We start from the raw sequence: 15255 nt of genomic DNA, 5'->3' as shown, positions 1-15255 counted from the left end.
GGGTCTGTTAAGACATACTCTTGACCACAGAGGTGGAGCTGGACAGAGCTGGTACCATGATCTTAGGTGGGATTATGGGGCAGGTGTGTCTACAGTAATTTAGAGCTGCTCTTTTCTTAAACGTGCATTTATATCTTGAGTCCCTCACTCTGGGACTGGTGCACATTGGTCCCATGTCTTGCATTGCTCCATTGCTGCCCTCCCTTTCTGCAGCTCTTTGAATCCACCCTGTGCTGTCCCTCCAGTTGCCTATACTGTCCCAGGCCTGGCTCCGCATGGAGCTCTGCCAAAGCACCAGTCCTGACCTGTAGCTGCTCCTGTATCTTTCTTGTCTGTCTTGTATCTGCCTTGGCTTTCTTGCCCATTTCTGCTCATATCCCTTGCTCCTGGGCTGCGGCACTCCCTGCTCACGGCATTGTATTCGAAAGGGGTGGATTTGAGATCCTGAATGAGAACATCGTTGGGTGGTGCCTTTGTGGAGGAGCTTGTCTGGAATTAATTATGCAGGCTCCCAAGTTACCTTTTGGGGGATAGCTGGGGGGTTGCCTATGTCCTGGATGGCCAGCTCTCTGGCAGCAATCCTTGCTTATTCAGACCAACAGCAAGCTGGAAAAAAGACTCTCTTTGCAAGGCCCAGTGTCCAGGTGCTCACCTAGCTCTGTTGGGAGATGCTGGAAAGCTGGAAAGGGTTTCAGGCCTGCACTGAGTTTGTTCAGTCTTTACGGATGGAGGGTCTTTCTCTCTGCTGGGCCAAACACTGTTATTTGTTACAGTTCAAGTAATTTCGTTGCTGAGGCCTTTAAAGCAGATCAGACCAGTCTGGGTGTGTTTGCTCAAGCACAACAACAGCGTTGTTTCAGTTTGGGGGAATTTGCATTCATTATCCCAATTGCTTTGAGTTCCTCAAGTACCCATTTAGTGAGGAGTAAATCACTAAGGCATTGCACTTACAGCATTGCATCCATGTCTGCAAACATCTGTGTTTCCATAGCGCCTCTCAGGAGCTGATCTTGGAAAGGCAGATGTGCAGTCAAAGCTTCCACCAAAACTTCCCTTCCCACTAGTATGCTGAATGGATTTTAAACCAAAAGCACTAGGAGACATCGACTGCAGTCCTCTGGGCAGGTTTTGAACTTGGGGCAGGCTATCATTAGGTCTTCTTCCCCTCCCCAGTGCTTCCTGGGGCCAACTTGCTTAAGGGCTCTCCTCCCTCTCAAGTGCTGAGGATGAAGCTTAGGTTTAGAGAGAAGGGACAGATCTGAATCCAGCCCCTGCCTTAGCTCCCTGGCTGGAGTGAGATGTCTGCTGAGGTCAAGCGGAATCAGGCCTGATGGAGAATCACCTTGTGGGGTGAAGTCCATGGAGATCTTGTGCCACTTTCCCTCCTTCCTGAATATTTTGTGTAGCTGCTGTCACGGTTGCCCCTCGACTCATAGAAGACACCAGGTGGTGTGCTGTGAACTTGGTTCCTCTCAGGGCTCTCATCTGAGGAGGTGACACTGGGCCTCCTGAGCACAGGCCTTCAGTCTGATGGCAGGTGCTGCTGCACAGGGGAGGGGAGGGGAGGGCTGCCCCAGCGTTCGTCCTTTTCTCATAGTTTGTGCACGGTGTGGGAGGTTGTCTAAGTGACTTCACGGGTCGCCTTTGTGCAGTACTAGATATGCAGCAGACCTATGACATGTGGCTAAAGAAACACAATCCTGGGAAGCCTGGAGAGGGGACACCGCTCACCTCACGAGAAGGGGAGAAACAGATCCAGATGCCCACCGACTACGCTGACATCATGGTAATCAGCTGATCTCTTGTCCTTCATCCCTCCTCCTCCTCAGTGCTGACAGCCTGCCCCTCTCCTGGGCTCTAGGTGTGAGCTATCAGGGACTGCATTGCTCTTGTGGGACAGAGCCTGTGCTAATGTAGGTTAAACGGACAGCTTGGAGCAGCAGAGATGAGGCAGGAAGGGACTGAGCTGGGGTCAGCAATGGCTTTTCTGTTAATCCTCTCAAGTCAGTAGGAGCCTACCTTAGGTTCCCTTTTGCATTGGCTCAGCCTCTCCCCAGGGTTCCTGCCTGCTCCTGGGAAAGCCAGCAAAGCCATTGCTGGCCTGTCAGAAAAGAGGGAGAAGGTTGGAGAAGAGCTGGGTCTGGAGTGCAGAGGCCTGAGAAAACTAGAGGCAGATGTGTCTCTTTTGCTCAGGGGTGGTAGCTGGTGTAAGGGTTTGTGCTCCTGAAGAGTCCTGTGCACCTGGGGGCCTTGCACTCAGACCCACCCTGGGCCATCAGCAGGGACAGGGGGACCATGTCAGTGAACTGAGTTCTCCTGTTCTCTGAGCCCATTTGAGCTGTAGGTAGACCTCGACAGAGCATCTCCTCCACTCCCCCTCAGTGGCAGCACATTGCCCTAAAGTTGACATGGCAGGGAAGTGCAGGAGGTCATACACTGAGTGGAGCTTCCAGGATGCTCTGGAAGGAGAGGGGGAGAGACAGTGCCAGCATGGGGAAGGCTGATGGGTGGGATTGTTAATGCACTGACTGGCCCTTTGCCCTGTCTGCACTGGTTAGATGGGCTACCACTGCTGGCTCTGTGGGAAGAACAGCAACAGCAAGAAGCAATGGCAGCAGCACATCCAGTCGGAGAAGCACAAGGAGAAGGTCTTCACCTCGGACAGTGACTCCAGCTGCTGGAGCTACCGCTTCCCCATGGGTGAATTCCGGCTCTGTGAAAGGTACCGTTGTCTCATCTCCCTCCTGTGCTGCTGCTGCAGGGATAGGGCAACAGGCCTCCACCATCCCTCCTCCTCCTTTACCACCTCCTCCTCTCACAGAGTCCCCAGGGACTTCTGCTTGGGGGAGGAGTGGGACGAGCTGACAGGTTTGGGTGACGGGGAGGCTGCTGTTAGATCCCAGAGGTGCTCAGCCACACTACTGAGTGGTAAAACCCCATTCCTGAGCACGTGTCTTTAGAAAAGGAGAGCCAGCTTCATGTCCGCACCTGTGCCCTCCACAGCCGGGATGCTCTCAGCTCTCAGGCTGCTGAACAGTCTGCTTGGCCCAATGCCTGGGGGAATCCCAGGTGCTTTATTAAATGGCTTGAATGTCTCACACCCTCTGAATCAGTGCCTTGAGGGGTCTTCAGAAGGCTTGTGATGGTTAGAAATGCTGGTTTGGTTAGAAAGAAGGTTCTGTCTCTCGTGGCTGTTACCTGGCATTTCCTCTCTTGTGTGGTGGTTTCTCCTCATCCCTTCTGGCCCAGTTCCATCTCGCATTTTTTTGTTCCGTTGACTAAATCCCCTCATGGATGTTGCTCTGTTTGCTGCTCTGTTTCTGTGCCCAGCCTCTGTGTTGCCTTCCCTGGCTGCACGTGGGTTTGTAGGAGAATCGCTTTGCCCTTAGAAAGGAGAGTTCGCGGCATGTTTTGGTGGGCCCTGATCAAGTATCCCAGACAGGGACCTCAAACCCCTGTCCTGGGGGTGCCCTCCTGATTGCGCTCCTTGTGCCGGCAGGTTCCAGAAGAGCAAGGCCTGCCCCGAAGGGGAGGAATGTCGCTATGCTCACGGCCAGGACGAGCTGACAGAGTGGCTAGACCGGAGGGAGGTGCTGAAACAGAAACTGGCCAAAGCCCGCAAGGACATGCTGCTCTGCCCCAGGGATGACGACTTCGGGAAATACAACTTCCTATTGCGGGATGGTGTATAGTAAGGGTAGGGGGGTGAGCCTGTTGGCTGGAGAAACACGGGGTGGGTTTTCCGAGAGTGGCAGTAACAGGGAGAGCGAGATCTGTGTCTCGCAAAGAGAACTTTTTCTTTTCTTTTGTTTTAAGATTATGAGATGATGATTTATTAGTGGTGAATGAAATCGTGAATTTGATTCTCCTTGGCCAGCGAACGCCATGCTCACTTGAGTTTGTGATCCGTCTTCTCTCTCTTCTTTCTCCCAAATTCTCCTTCCTCTCCATCTTTTGGTTTTCGCTGTCCTTCAAAGGAATGAATACAGTCTGTACTGGGCTGCGAATCAGAGAACTTCTCCTTGTGTCATTCTCCTGCCCTTCAATTCAGAGTGCGGCTGCAGAGATCTGGAGGACAAAGCTGAAAGAAAAGGCCAAACACCTGGTGAAAAGGTGACCATGAAGTTCATGTGCTCCTTTTCTCAGTGCTGCAGAGCAAGCCCCACTTAACGCTGCTGCAGCCATCTTGCTCTCCTGGGAATTCAGTACCAGAATTAGGAATTGAGGTGCAAAAGAAGGAAAACCACTAGATCCAGCTTAAAACATCTATGCTTAAGCTTCTGCTGTCTATATTGCTCTGAGACATCAACTGGTGCTGAGGGAGGGTAACAGCTGTCTGGTATAGGGTGTAGCTAAAAGCAGCAAAGTAATAAAACTGCTTGCAGCAGCAGGAACTGGACTGTAGGTGACTTCAGACTGTTTCAGCAGAAAGCAAGTCGGTGACTGCTCATTAGATGTCTTTCTCAGTGCATGACAGGTATTCAGGGTGGGTAGTTTTGGTTTGGTTTTTTGGCTGGTGTGACTGGTGCAAGTAAGACTGAAGCCATCTAGAAGGTGTAGTGGAGACTGTGACACACCCTGTGTCACTGTAGTCCATGCAGCAGTATCTGTCAGGAGGAAGGCTGTAACCAAAAGGAGCTTGTGTTTCTGTGCTGCCTTGTGTCCTGAAGAGAGGGAGGGAGGTAATGGGGTTCCCTTCTTGCTTTCTACTTGGCATGTGTTATTGGTTATTTAGAGCTGCGTTTTTCCCTGCACGGCCAGAAGAACTGGGCAGGGGACCCAATTTAAAGGACCCCAGTGAGCAGCATGGGCGATGCTTTGCTGACAGGAATCCAGCTGGAAGGGCACTTACCAGCACCAGAGGTGCAGCCCCCTCTCCCTCAGCGCCGGGAGCTTGCAGATGCACAGTGCAGCCAGGGCAGGGACTGCGCTGGAGGGTGAGTGGCCCAACGGGACCCAGCCATGTGCCTGCTCCTGTCCTGCCTGACGTGCACCACGGTGGGGGAACCGGTGATGCTGAGTGCTGGGCCAGAACTTTTGGTGTCTGTAGTGGCAGTGGTGAGAGGCAGTACTGCTCTGTATGCCAGCCTTGTCCGATCTGGCGGTGTCATCCTGTAAGCAGTAAACGTGTGTCCTGTCCTGAGCTTCCCTCTCCTCCTCTCTTCTGCAGTCCAGCAGTTTTGCATGCATGGATGGCACCATCCACTCAAACACAAATACATCTCCCTCCCAGCCTTCGCAGGGGATGTCTTTTTCATCCAGAGTCTCCCAGGACAGCAAGCTCAGAGCCCTCAGGTCTGACAGTACTGTATCTGTGGTAAATACAATCTGGCCATGAACTGCTTGGTGCTTTGGCATTGCTGGCTCCCCCTTTTCCCTCCCTGCTCCCATATCCTTGGGGTTCCCAGCTTCAAGAGAGATGGGATGTGGAAATACAGGAGATGTGGAAATGCAGGAGATGCTGTGGGGGCAGCTGGCACCTTTCTAAACCAGCTTCCAGGCAGGTGCATCAGCTCCACTGGGGTGGTTACGGGCCAGGACCGTAACATCTGATGATACAGAGGTGGCTTACTGGGAGAAGAGGAGAGGGAAGTGGTTATTTCCATCTCTGCCCACATGTGGGGAGAAGGATGAGATGGAGAAGGATCTGTAGTGCTGTGGGGAGGAAGAGTGACCAACGCATCACAGTTTTTGAGTGGTCAGGTGCTGTATTTTCTCCACTGCTCTTCGCTGTAGCTGTCTGGATCGTACCTTCTCCTGCTGCTCCTTGTGCTCAACTGGTCAACTTTATAAACAGAGAGAGATGGGGAGGAGGCAGGCATCAGTTCCTGGGTCATCTTGTTCTGCTCTTCTTGGGCAGAGACACCAAGGAAGCAAATCTGATCGGGGAACGTTGGAATGTGTTTTTATTTTTAAAACAAATCTGCATCTCTAGTGTGACTCTAGCGTTCGCTGCACCTTGATTTCTCATACGATAACTTGTTTAGGTTACAGAGTGGGTCACTGTTCCCTCTGCCCGTCTCTGTGATGAGAGCTGAGCTGCTCAGCGGGGCTGCGGAGGTTCGGGTTGGGGCCGAGGCGGGGAGAGGGCGAGCGTGCGTGAGATGAGGGAGGCCCACGGTCACAGGGGTTGCGTCGAGTATCAATTTTTGTTTTCCCTGATATGATAACCTGGTCTGTGGTGTTGCAGTACTTTGTCACCAGACTTGTTTTAGTGTGTATATATGTGACCCCTGCCATGAAGCATATATACACAGGTATTAAATATATCACTCTATATAATATTATATGTGTGTGGTATCGAAGGAATCTTTTAAATGAGGGTAAAGGAAAAGGACTCGGGCCAGGAAACGCAGCATCTCCGGTGTAAATATGAAGACTTTTATTTGGGTTAGAGAAAGGGAAATAACAAAGAGGGAAGGGTTTTATATAGATAGGTATAAATTTTGAGATGGAACAGCTTTTCCTGTTCACATTTTTGAAACCCCCTAGGGTGTCCTCGCAGTCCTGTCTCAGTGAAAGAGTATTATACTGCTAACTAGCAAGTAAAGTTTTAATGGTAAAGCTTTGCTTATATTATTTAAAGGGACATTGTGAAAGGCAGGAAGCTTCACACTTGACTTCCCAGGCTTGCTTTATCAAGCCAAGAGGGTTTTCTTCAGCACATTATGCAGAATTGCTCAGCACTCGCAGCTCTACAACAGATAAATGACAAGTTGTAGGGCTGCTTTAGTGGTGTGTTCACAAGGCCCTGTGGTTACTCTCTCTTTTCTTCATTCATGTGAGGGAAAAAGAATATTTTGCAGCACAGAACAAAATCTGAGGCTTATTAACAAAAGAAGTGGTGTTTTGATTTTATAACATTAGAAGAAAATTTCATATCCTGTAAAATCAGCAGACACACAGGCTCACACAGAATTTGATTTAGATCAACTGGTTAAATGCTGAAGGACTTAGTGAAAATCTTTTCCCAAATCCTTTGGTAGGGGCAGGAATTTAAGTGATGCTGGTGTTGGAGTTAACCTGACCTTTACAGGGGGAAGTAAAAAAACCAAAAAATACCCTGCTTAGCTTGTATGAAACCGTATGTCAAAAATGGATGGGTTTTAGCAAGTGAAAGAAAAAGATAGCAAGGGGATGCTGCAGTTCTGAGCTGGGTAGTAATGATTTCGAGTCCTTTAATATGTCTTTGTATTAATATAATTTAAGAATACCACGCTTTACTATTAAAAAAGAACTTAGTATCTTTCATAAGGTCTAGTATCAGGATAATAATGTAGATGTTTTAACAACATTTTTGTTTTTGTTCTTAAATAAAAAACAAAACAAACTTGCTTCTTTTAGCCTTTGTAATAGAAAATAAAAGTGTGCACTTTAAACCCTCTCCTGATCCAGTGTGTGGTTGCATTTTTCAAGTAGCCCACGAAGACTTTTTATCTTGGTTTCAGGTTTCCCTGCTGTAAGGAGGGAAGCAAAGGGCGCACTTCAAGCATTGAATCACTTTTGCTTTCTCCCATCTTTAAGTATAATCTACTGCTCTTCTTGCTGAGTGGAAAATTGCATGTGTGTGTATTAACAGATTCTGCAGTTCTTCATCAGATGCACAGTTCTGGTGAACTTTAGTTGTATTTAAGATATTTTAATTTTTTTTTTCTTTGCCCCAAACACACAGAATCTACACACTCTGCATTAACACATAATTTCAGGTGTTTAGGTAACCTGTGTTTTGAAACCTCCAGTAATCAGGTCTTGTAATCACCTTCATCTAGAGGTTGTTCTGCTGTGTAGGCTCCTCTGTTCAACTGGGTCAGCCAGTTCTTTAGCCTGCCAGCGTGCACCCTGCCAGGGAAAATGCCCTTAGCCCTGTGCACCCAGTCACACGCAGCTTGGGCCATGAGCAGCATCCATGCAGATTTCCCTCTGGAGAGGATCCTGTGTGGTGAAGATCACACCTGGGGAAAGAGGTCACTGTGAAAATATTTATTAATAAAACTGTTTCCTTTAGTTTTCAAATCTATCATGATACAGATTAATCTGGGATTCTTGATAAAACCAAAACTGGAGATGCAGCAGAGGCAAGGAAGTCCCATGGAGACACACTGCTACTGCTGTATAAACTGGTAGTGACCAGAAGATCTCATCCAGTGAGACCTGAGGAGAGATTTGTTACGCACCTCACCAGTGTGCCTGGATACGGACACAAGGACTCATGTCCTTCTGATTGTGAGGGAGGCCTGAATACAAGCTTGTAGTGGAGAGGGAATGAGGAGACTGGTGCACTTCTGGTGCATCTATTGAGTACATACAATGTGAGAAGCACTAGTTTTACCCTCCACAGATTATTGAGTCCATGCTGGCAAGAGTGAGGGAGGCTTTTCCAGTACAATGGAGACCAAAACTGTGAGGCGGACAAAGGATGAGGAGAAAAACAACAGTGTTTTCCTTGCAGGTTTGAGCCTTCAGCTGTGTTTCTCCACCGGTGTTTCTTCATTGAAGAAAATAAACTTGTATTTTGGAGAGGCAGGGAAAAGAGCGGTGACTTCAGTATTCATTTCCTCCTAGGAACTTCAGCAGACGTTAAGGCAAGGGGGAGAGCCCCAGGTCAGCCAGGAAGGATCCAGCTCCAATGGAGGATTGAGAGGGACAATGGTAGAGACCCCTGAGAGGTTGGAGGAAGGCTTCGTACTAAAGAACTTTAATGCCACCACACAGCAGCCTGGCAGAGGGATTTTGCCTTGCAAATCATGTAAGCTGCAGATGGGATTCCTAAGCAATTTTGTGACTGAGTCTGCCTGCCCACACTATAGGGAAACATTTCTGGGCAGTGACAGCAGGTGATGCAAATGCTGTCATCACTTTTAATTGTGTTTGCTGCAGCCATTGCAACCAAGAACAGGGCTGTGTTGTGTCGTGTCCTGTGCAAGGAGAGCAGCAGAGAGTTCCTGCCCTGCAGGAGCTGTAAGCTGGGGAGGTCTGCTGGTCACTGGCTGGGGTGGGGGCACGCAGGAGGTAACACTGTAGGGCACTCGGAGGGGAAAAACATTGGGCAGAAAGCAGTGTGCTAAATAGTAAAAGAGGGCTGGGTGGGAGTGACTGGTGGGAGAGAAGTGAAGGAGGAAAGGCTGCAAGAGCACCAGCTGGAGCAGCCAGCCATTTGGTGTGGGCCGGAGGAGGGTGCTGAACAGACTTGGCTGGGTGGCTCTGGGCAGAGGGTCTGGGGACAGCTAGCTCCTGGGGCTCCTGCAGAGCTGTGGGCACTGCTCAGGAGCTCTGCGTCCCATCTCATCCAGCCTTGCCCCTTCCTCCCCAGGATGGGAGGGGACAGGGTCCATGCATTCCAAATAACCTCTTTCCTTTTGCAGCTGGATTGTCACCTCCTGCTTCTCTATGGTTCCCCCTCCAGGTAGGAGCAGCAGGTCCCAGTGGCCCCAGGGCAGGGGTGGTGTTTCCTGGAAGCATATCCAGGTGCAGCAAGGATGAGAGCAGGGATCAGACAAGATGACAGCTCCAACTGACTCCTTCCCCACTGCAGCAGGCCTGGCCTTGGCAGCTCCTGAAACTGCCCTTTTTCAGGGGTGCTCCACTCTGCAGTTTAGCTTATGGATGGCAGCACCCCGGAAAACTCCTTCTTTTTCCTGAGAGCCTTGAGAGGCACAGACATAGCAGAGAGTCCCAGGAAATAGGGTTATTTGTTACCATCTGGATTAATCCTCCCAAAAATGACATTTACCCAGGGCTGGGATGGAAACCTCTAAACCCAGATGCCAGATTTGGCTTGCTTGAAACTGGAAAAATACCCAGTGCTGGAGGTGTTCTTTGGTGTATTTCCCTTCTTCTCTGTGGATTTCCTTGTCTGCCTTAGCTGTGGGCTTTTGGTAGTGCTGGGGCCCTCCAGGCAGATCACTGGGAAGGACGAAGAGCTGCATAGTTTCTCTTAATTGAATACCAAGGCACGCTCTGCAGGCTGTACCCCAGCAAAGCTGAAACAGAGAGAAAACGTCCTGCTTCCATTGGAGTGAGATGGCCTCAGTTTTCCCCAGCCAAATGGCTTGAGGATGACTGCAACACAGTTGGATGTTGCCCCTGGGAGCTGTGGTGGGGATTTGATACGGAAGCAGTGTCTCAAAAGAAGCTCTCATCAGGCTGGATCTTCTCCTGTTCAAGACCATTCATATCTTGGCTTTTGGGGATGAGCAGCAGCCAAACTGTCCAGGCTTCTCAAGGGATCAGTTGTTGTCTTTCAGCCCACATGCCTTCCCCAGGCTCAGCTGACTCTCATATCCGTCCACTGGGCTCTGACGTCTTGGGCCATGATGCTGCAGCACCCCTGCTGTCATTCCCAAGAGAGGTGAGTGAGCCTGGAAAGGGATGGCCAAGGAACAGCCGAGGTCCTTACAGCCAGCCGCTCCATTTTGAGAAGGAAGCAGCTGGAGGAGCATCTATCTTCCTTGCTGTCCCACTCAATGGTCTCCTACAGACCCTGGCAGAGGCTCAGGAATTGCTGTCCTTGGATTTCCCCATCCTGCTTTAAACGCCTTGGTTTATTGCGGCTCTTGGCACCTCCTGGGCTCTGCTTCCTGCCAAGGCTTGTTCAGAGAGCTCCCAAAGCCAGCTCTGCCCAGGCTCCCAGAGCATTTCCAGAGCAGGGAAATGCACAAAGGCAGCTCTAGGTGTCCTTCCTACCCAGGGCAGCACAACTTCTGGTGATCCCAAGAGCCTTTCTCACATTTTCTCCCTGCCTAGCACCTAGTTTTCTGGCAAAGGGCACTTCACAAGGGAAGGCCACATGCGGAAGAACAGAGCTGCGGTGAGCCTGGCTGCCACGTGAGCACCCCAAGAAGGAGGGAGATGTCTTGGCGGGGAGTGTGGGGAAGCAAAGCTCATTAGCTTTTTGGCACTCATTTTGGGGAATTAGTTTTTAGAAATCCTTTTGCCTCGGGCGGGAGGTGCAGGCGGTTCCTTCCACTGAAATGCACCACTCGCTGGAGGGATCCCGGCGCTGCTCCTCCACACAGGGAGAGAGGCATACATATACATGTACACAGGCACATGTATGCTTGTGATACTCTGCCCAGGGAAGGGGCAGCCCCTTCAGAGTTGGGAAGGAGGCTCAGTGCAAGGCCTCATGAAGCCTGTGTGACTCTGCCCCATGTTGATACCATCAAAAGTGCCTAAAGGATCGCACACCTGTGTTTCAGGTGCCAGGCAAGGTCTTAAGCCAACACAGAGCCCCAGTTCCATATTTGCCAATCCTCAGCTGTCCACCCGCCTGTGCTGGCTTCATCGCTCCTTCTGCCACCTCCTTTTCTTTTAAAGTAATCTGCTGTGGATGCAGACACCCCTAGTCTGGCCACAGCCTTCCCTGTTGCTGCTGTTCTGGGTATCCTTGCAGCTCCATAGATGTCTGCCGCCGCTAACAGCAGCATCTTGACCCTACAGAAGTCAAGGTGCTGGAATGTGGACCAAGCCTGCTTTCAGAATGGCCACAGTGAAACTCAGCCTGCCAGTCCCTGCCAGGATGAAAAAAATTCCCTCTCAAGCTCAATGCACTATGCAAATAAATAGTTAAATTTGGAAGTTGCCAGTGGAGTGTGCATTTGTCTGAGGAGCTAGTACAAGAACAAAAAAAAAAAATACGGATGTCTGCAAAGAGGCAGCGACTGACCTCTGGCAAAGGGTTTGCTTGGATAAAAGAAGAAAGAGGAAACCACTTACCAGGCTGGGTTTGGTGCAAAAACCAAACTGTGGTTGGGCGTGGCGCCTCCACACAGGCTGTGAGGAGTGGGCTTGATTTGTGGGACCTGCAGCAGAAGACACCTTGTGTGAGGAGATATGTCAATTTCCAAATAATGGCTGTGCTGCCAAGGTGAATGGTCTTGGGTGACTGAAGAAAAGAAAGCTGCTTCAAGAGCAGCAGAATTTGTAAAGCTTCTAGAGATTTCTACAGATTTTTGTCCTTATTTCCAGATACCCTTCAGGGGAGTAACCTACCTTGTCTGTCACCACAAAGTCTCCTCAGTACTGCTGGCTTCTGCCTGTCCTCTCGCTATTGCCTGCCAGGGACAGCACATGCTTTGGGGTGTCACTGCCAAAGCATGTGCCCCAGATCAAGCAGAACAAATAACAGCAGGTTTTCTCTCCGAGGAGGCATTATTCAACTCTTTTGTTACTAGTTTATCTTTCAAAAAGAAAAGGATACTTAAATATATTTATCCCTTTGCCAAGGTGGGTAGCATGTTCTGGGGAGGGAAGGATGGATGGATGGATGGATGGATGGATGGATGGATAATACTGTTGTGTAAGCTTTGTGTCCTTAGAAAATCAGACAAAAAATGTTTTCTATTTTCTAAGAGGAATAGTTCATTAAATTATCAAGCCAAGCTTTCATCTCATCGGAGGAAGCTGAGATAACAGCAATTAGCAATAATAACCAATAATGCCTTTCTCTGGTCAAATGTCACTGCTGCTGGTGAGTTCCCCACAAGCTGTGCTTTCAGATACACGTAAGAAACAACGAAGTTCCCTTCTGTACAGGTGGTCTCAGAAATCAGTGTGCAGCCAGGTGGCACCACCAAGTACAGGACCCACAGCAACGATCTTCAGAAGTTTCTGACCAAGGAGACCCCCAGGCATGCCACCGGCTCTTGTTTTGGGTCTGAGGGTGGCTGCAAGACCACCATCAGGAGGGGAGGCAGTGGAAAAGCAGCTCCAGAAGCACCGCAGGTGTGGCCCTGTGAAGGAGTTGAGGGAGCACTCCTGGGGCTGAGGGAAAGATGACAACTTGGAGAGATGCACAGAGAGCTCCTTGTAATGAACAGGCCTGTATCAGATCTGAATGTCTGAAACGATTCTTCAGAGTCTCAAACTGCCAGGAAGGCTGTACCTACTGATAACACCTCAGCCCCAGTGCTCTGGGCCTGATGGCAGACCTCTGTAGAGAGGTCCCTCTAAAGACAGAAGTAGAATTAGGGGTTTTAAAAGAGACATTTACATGCTCTGGTACCAACAGAAGTACCTGAGCACTGCAGAGAGGTGGGGGCAGGAGGGGAAGCAAAAGATAAGAATTTGGTTGTGCTTAAAAAAAAAAAAGCAACTCTTTGGAATGAAAAGCTAAAAGGAGGGGGAGCATGGACTAAGGACCCCCACTCCTCCCCTCGGGACTGCATGTGGCCGTGGCACTGCTGAACACACTCCTTGGGCAAATGTGCCGAGGGCTGCAGCGAGCACTGCTGGGCGGTGTGGGTAGCTGCACCGAGAGACCTACAGAAAAGACAGATAGCCCTGGCCCCTGCCATTTAAATTGGTGTTCCTGGAGTTTGCCTCTCTCCATCACATTAGGTGCCCCCTTCTGTGTGCCATCCACTTAGGGCCAGCGTAAGTTGACTATGGCTGGTTGAGTCTGTGAGAAAATGTGCTGTTAAGGGCTGACTGGGCTTCTGAGTGATGGAGCAGAGCTGCTGAGACCTCCACTAACATGGGATTACAATACTAATAAATAATGATCTGATCTGATAACAGTGCAGCCAGCACAAATGATGCAATCTGTGGCCATGCCTGCAGCTTTCCAGAGCCAACATTTCAACTCCATTCACTAAAGCAGCTCAAGTGCTCTCCGTGGCGGGGACGTGACAGCAGACGGACATTCCCCACTGCTATGACTTTATTTCATAGTACGGTTTCTGCTTCCCCAGGATCAAAGTCAGGGCAATGTTGATGCATCCTGCTAGTGATGTTACCCAAGCTCTTCTCCTGGGTGGGAGCTCATTTTTCAGGGATTATGAATCAAGAAGGACACACAGTGTTGGCAGGAGACTTTGTGGACGTGGCAAACACAAGATGAGGTATGTGCTCTCAGATCTCTAGACAAAAATGTGTAGAAGTCTATTGCAGGCTAATGTGACAATTTAGATGATCTTTAAGGTCCCTTCCAACCCTAACCATTATATGATTCTATGAATTTCCTCTCAATGAACTTCATTTTCTGAAGCTGTAAATGTCAGTCAATTGCTGCAGCAGCTGCTGTGAAGTCCTTGGGTCCCTCCAGACACATAGTCAGATGTTTGTCCAGCTTTCAGGACAAGTTTGAGCCTGGAGCAAAACCAGGAGGTTCAGCTGCACCTGGCATTGGGCAGCTACCATGTTCGCAGTCACTTCACTTCGCCATCCTTTACTTTGGTGAGAAGCAGACCTAAGCATGTATGGCGGTAGCTCTCCCCAGTGTTAGTGATACCTGGCAGGATTGAGTGACCCCACTGTGCTTGCTTTGACCAGTCAGAATGGACTGGAAGATTTCAGGAAAGGATATGGACCTCCTGGCTGGCAGGCTGTGCTCCAGGAGGGAGAGATGCAATTGTTTCCCTTGCTCTCAGCAGCCAGAATGCACTGACTGTCTGCAGGGTCTGTCTGCTGGCTCCAGCTTTGTGTGGGTGGAGGGCTGGTAGGGGACTATTCTCCCTGAATGGCTTCACCACCGATGGTTATCACTGGCTGTTTTCTTACGTTCTCCCTGGGGAATGGGGAGAGCAAACCACAAGGAAAATCCGAAGAGGGTGTAGTGTGAGTAGCTGTACCATAATTAAGAATTCTACCAAAGCATCTACTGTGTGATTTCTGAGCCTGATTAGATTGAGATCTAGATCATGAAACTCCCAGCTAATCTGAAATTCCCAACCACCCAACCTGGCTAGGTAATTCTTTCTTTTTGGTTTCTAATGGGTTAAATCAAATGCATTTCTGTATTGGACCAAACACCATGCTATCATGGGGCGAGCAAACCCTATCACTTTTTAAGACTCTAAATGCTGGGCCAGTGAAATGCTTCACTTTAGGCACAAGAAAAGTCCTAATGACTTCACTCAGGCCACTTCCATGCTTGGTTTTGAGCCACGCATGGTTTTGCTGGGCTGTTCCTGGTAGCCAGGGGTCACAGATCAGAGTGGGAATACCTGGTTCCTATTGAGACACACTGGCGCTGTAAGGCTGACTCTGTCAAAATGGACAGGAGCAAACTGAGAAATAAAGGCAATTCTGTTCTAATTATCACACCCAGCAGAAGAGAAGATCCCAGCGTGTGTAAGATGCTCCTTCCCAAGCCTGATTCTGATAAAGAAGATCAGACCTTTATCCTCCTGTATGCATCCCTCCATGCTAAAAACTTCACTAACAGAAGAGGAGGGGCTTTTACATGCTCAAGATCTTACTTAACCAGCTGTTATCAGAGTATCTGCAGGGTGCATGAACTCTCTTGCCTTACAT

General features: G+C 49.6%; 1 protein-coding gene across 9 annotated transcripts in view; it reads left to right on the top strand.

The window, feature by feature from the left end:
* ZC3H7B (zinc finger CCCH-type containing 7B) overlaps positions 1-7384 on the top strand; it is a 53946-nt gene extending 46562 nt beyond the window's left edge. For all 9 annotated transcript variants that reach the window (XM_074871053.1, XM_074871047.1, XM_074871044.1 and 6 more), the window contains exons 21-23: positions 1653-1786; positions 2559-2722; positions 3500-7384. In XM_074871053.1, the coding sequence (XP_074727154.1) occupies positions 1653-1786; positions 2559-2722; positions 3500-3692 (491 nt within the window). In that variant the 3' untranslated portion in view covers positions 3693-7384. The remainder of the gene's footprint in view (positions 1-1652; positions 1787-2558; positions 2723-3499) is intronic.
* Positions 7385-15255: the final 7871 nt, after the last annotated feature.

The sequence above is a fragment of the Strix uralensis genome, chromosome 5 (assembly GCF_047716275.1).
Source record: "Strix uralensis isolate ZFMK-TIS-50842 chromosome 5, bStrUra1, whole genome shotgun sequence".
NCBI classification, from domain to species: domain Eukaryota; kingdom Metazoa; phylum Chordata; class Aves; order Strigiformes; family Strigidae; genus Strix; species Strix uralensis.
Note: the sequence above shows the minus strand (reverse complement) of the source record. Positions and strands in the feature narration are given on the sequence as shown.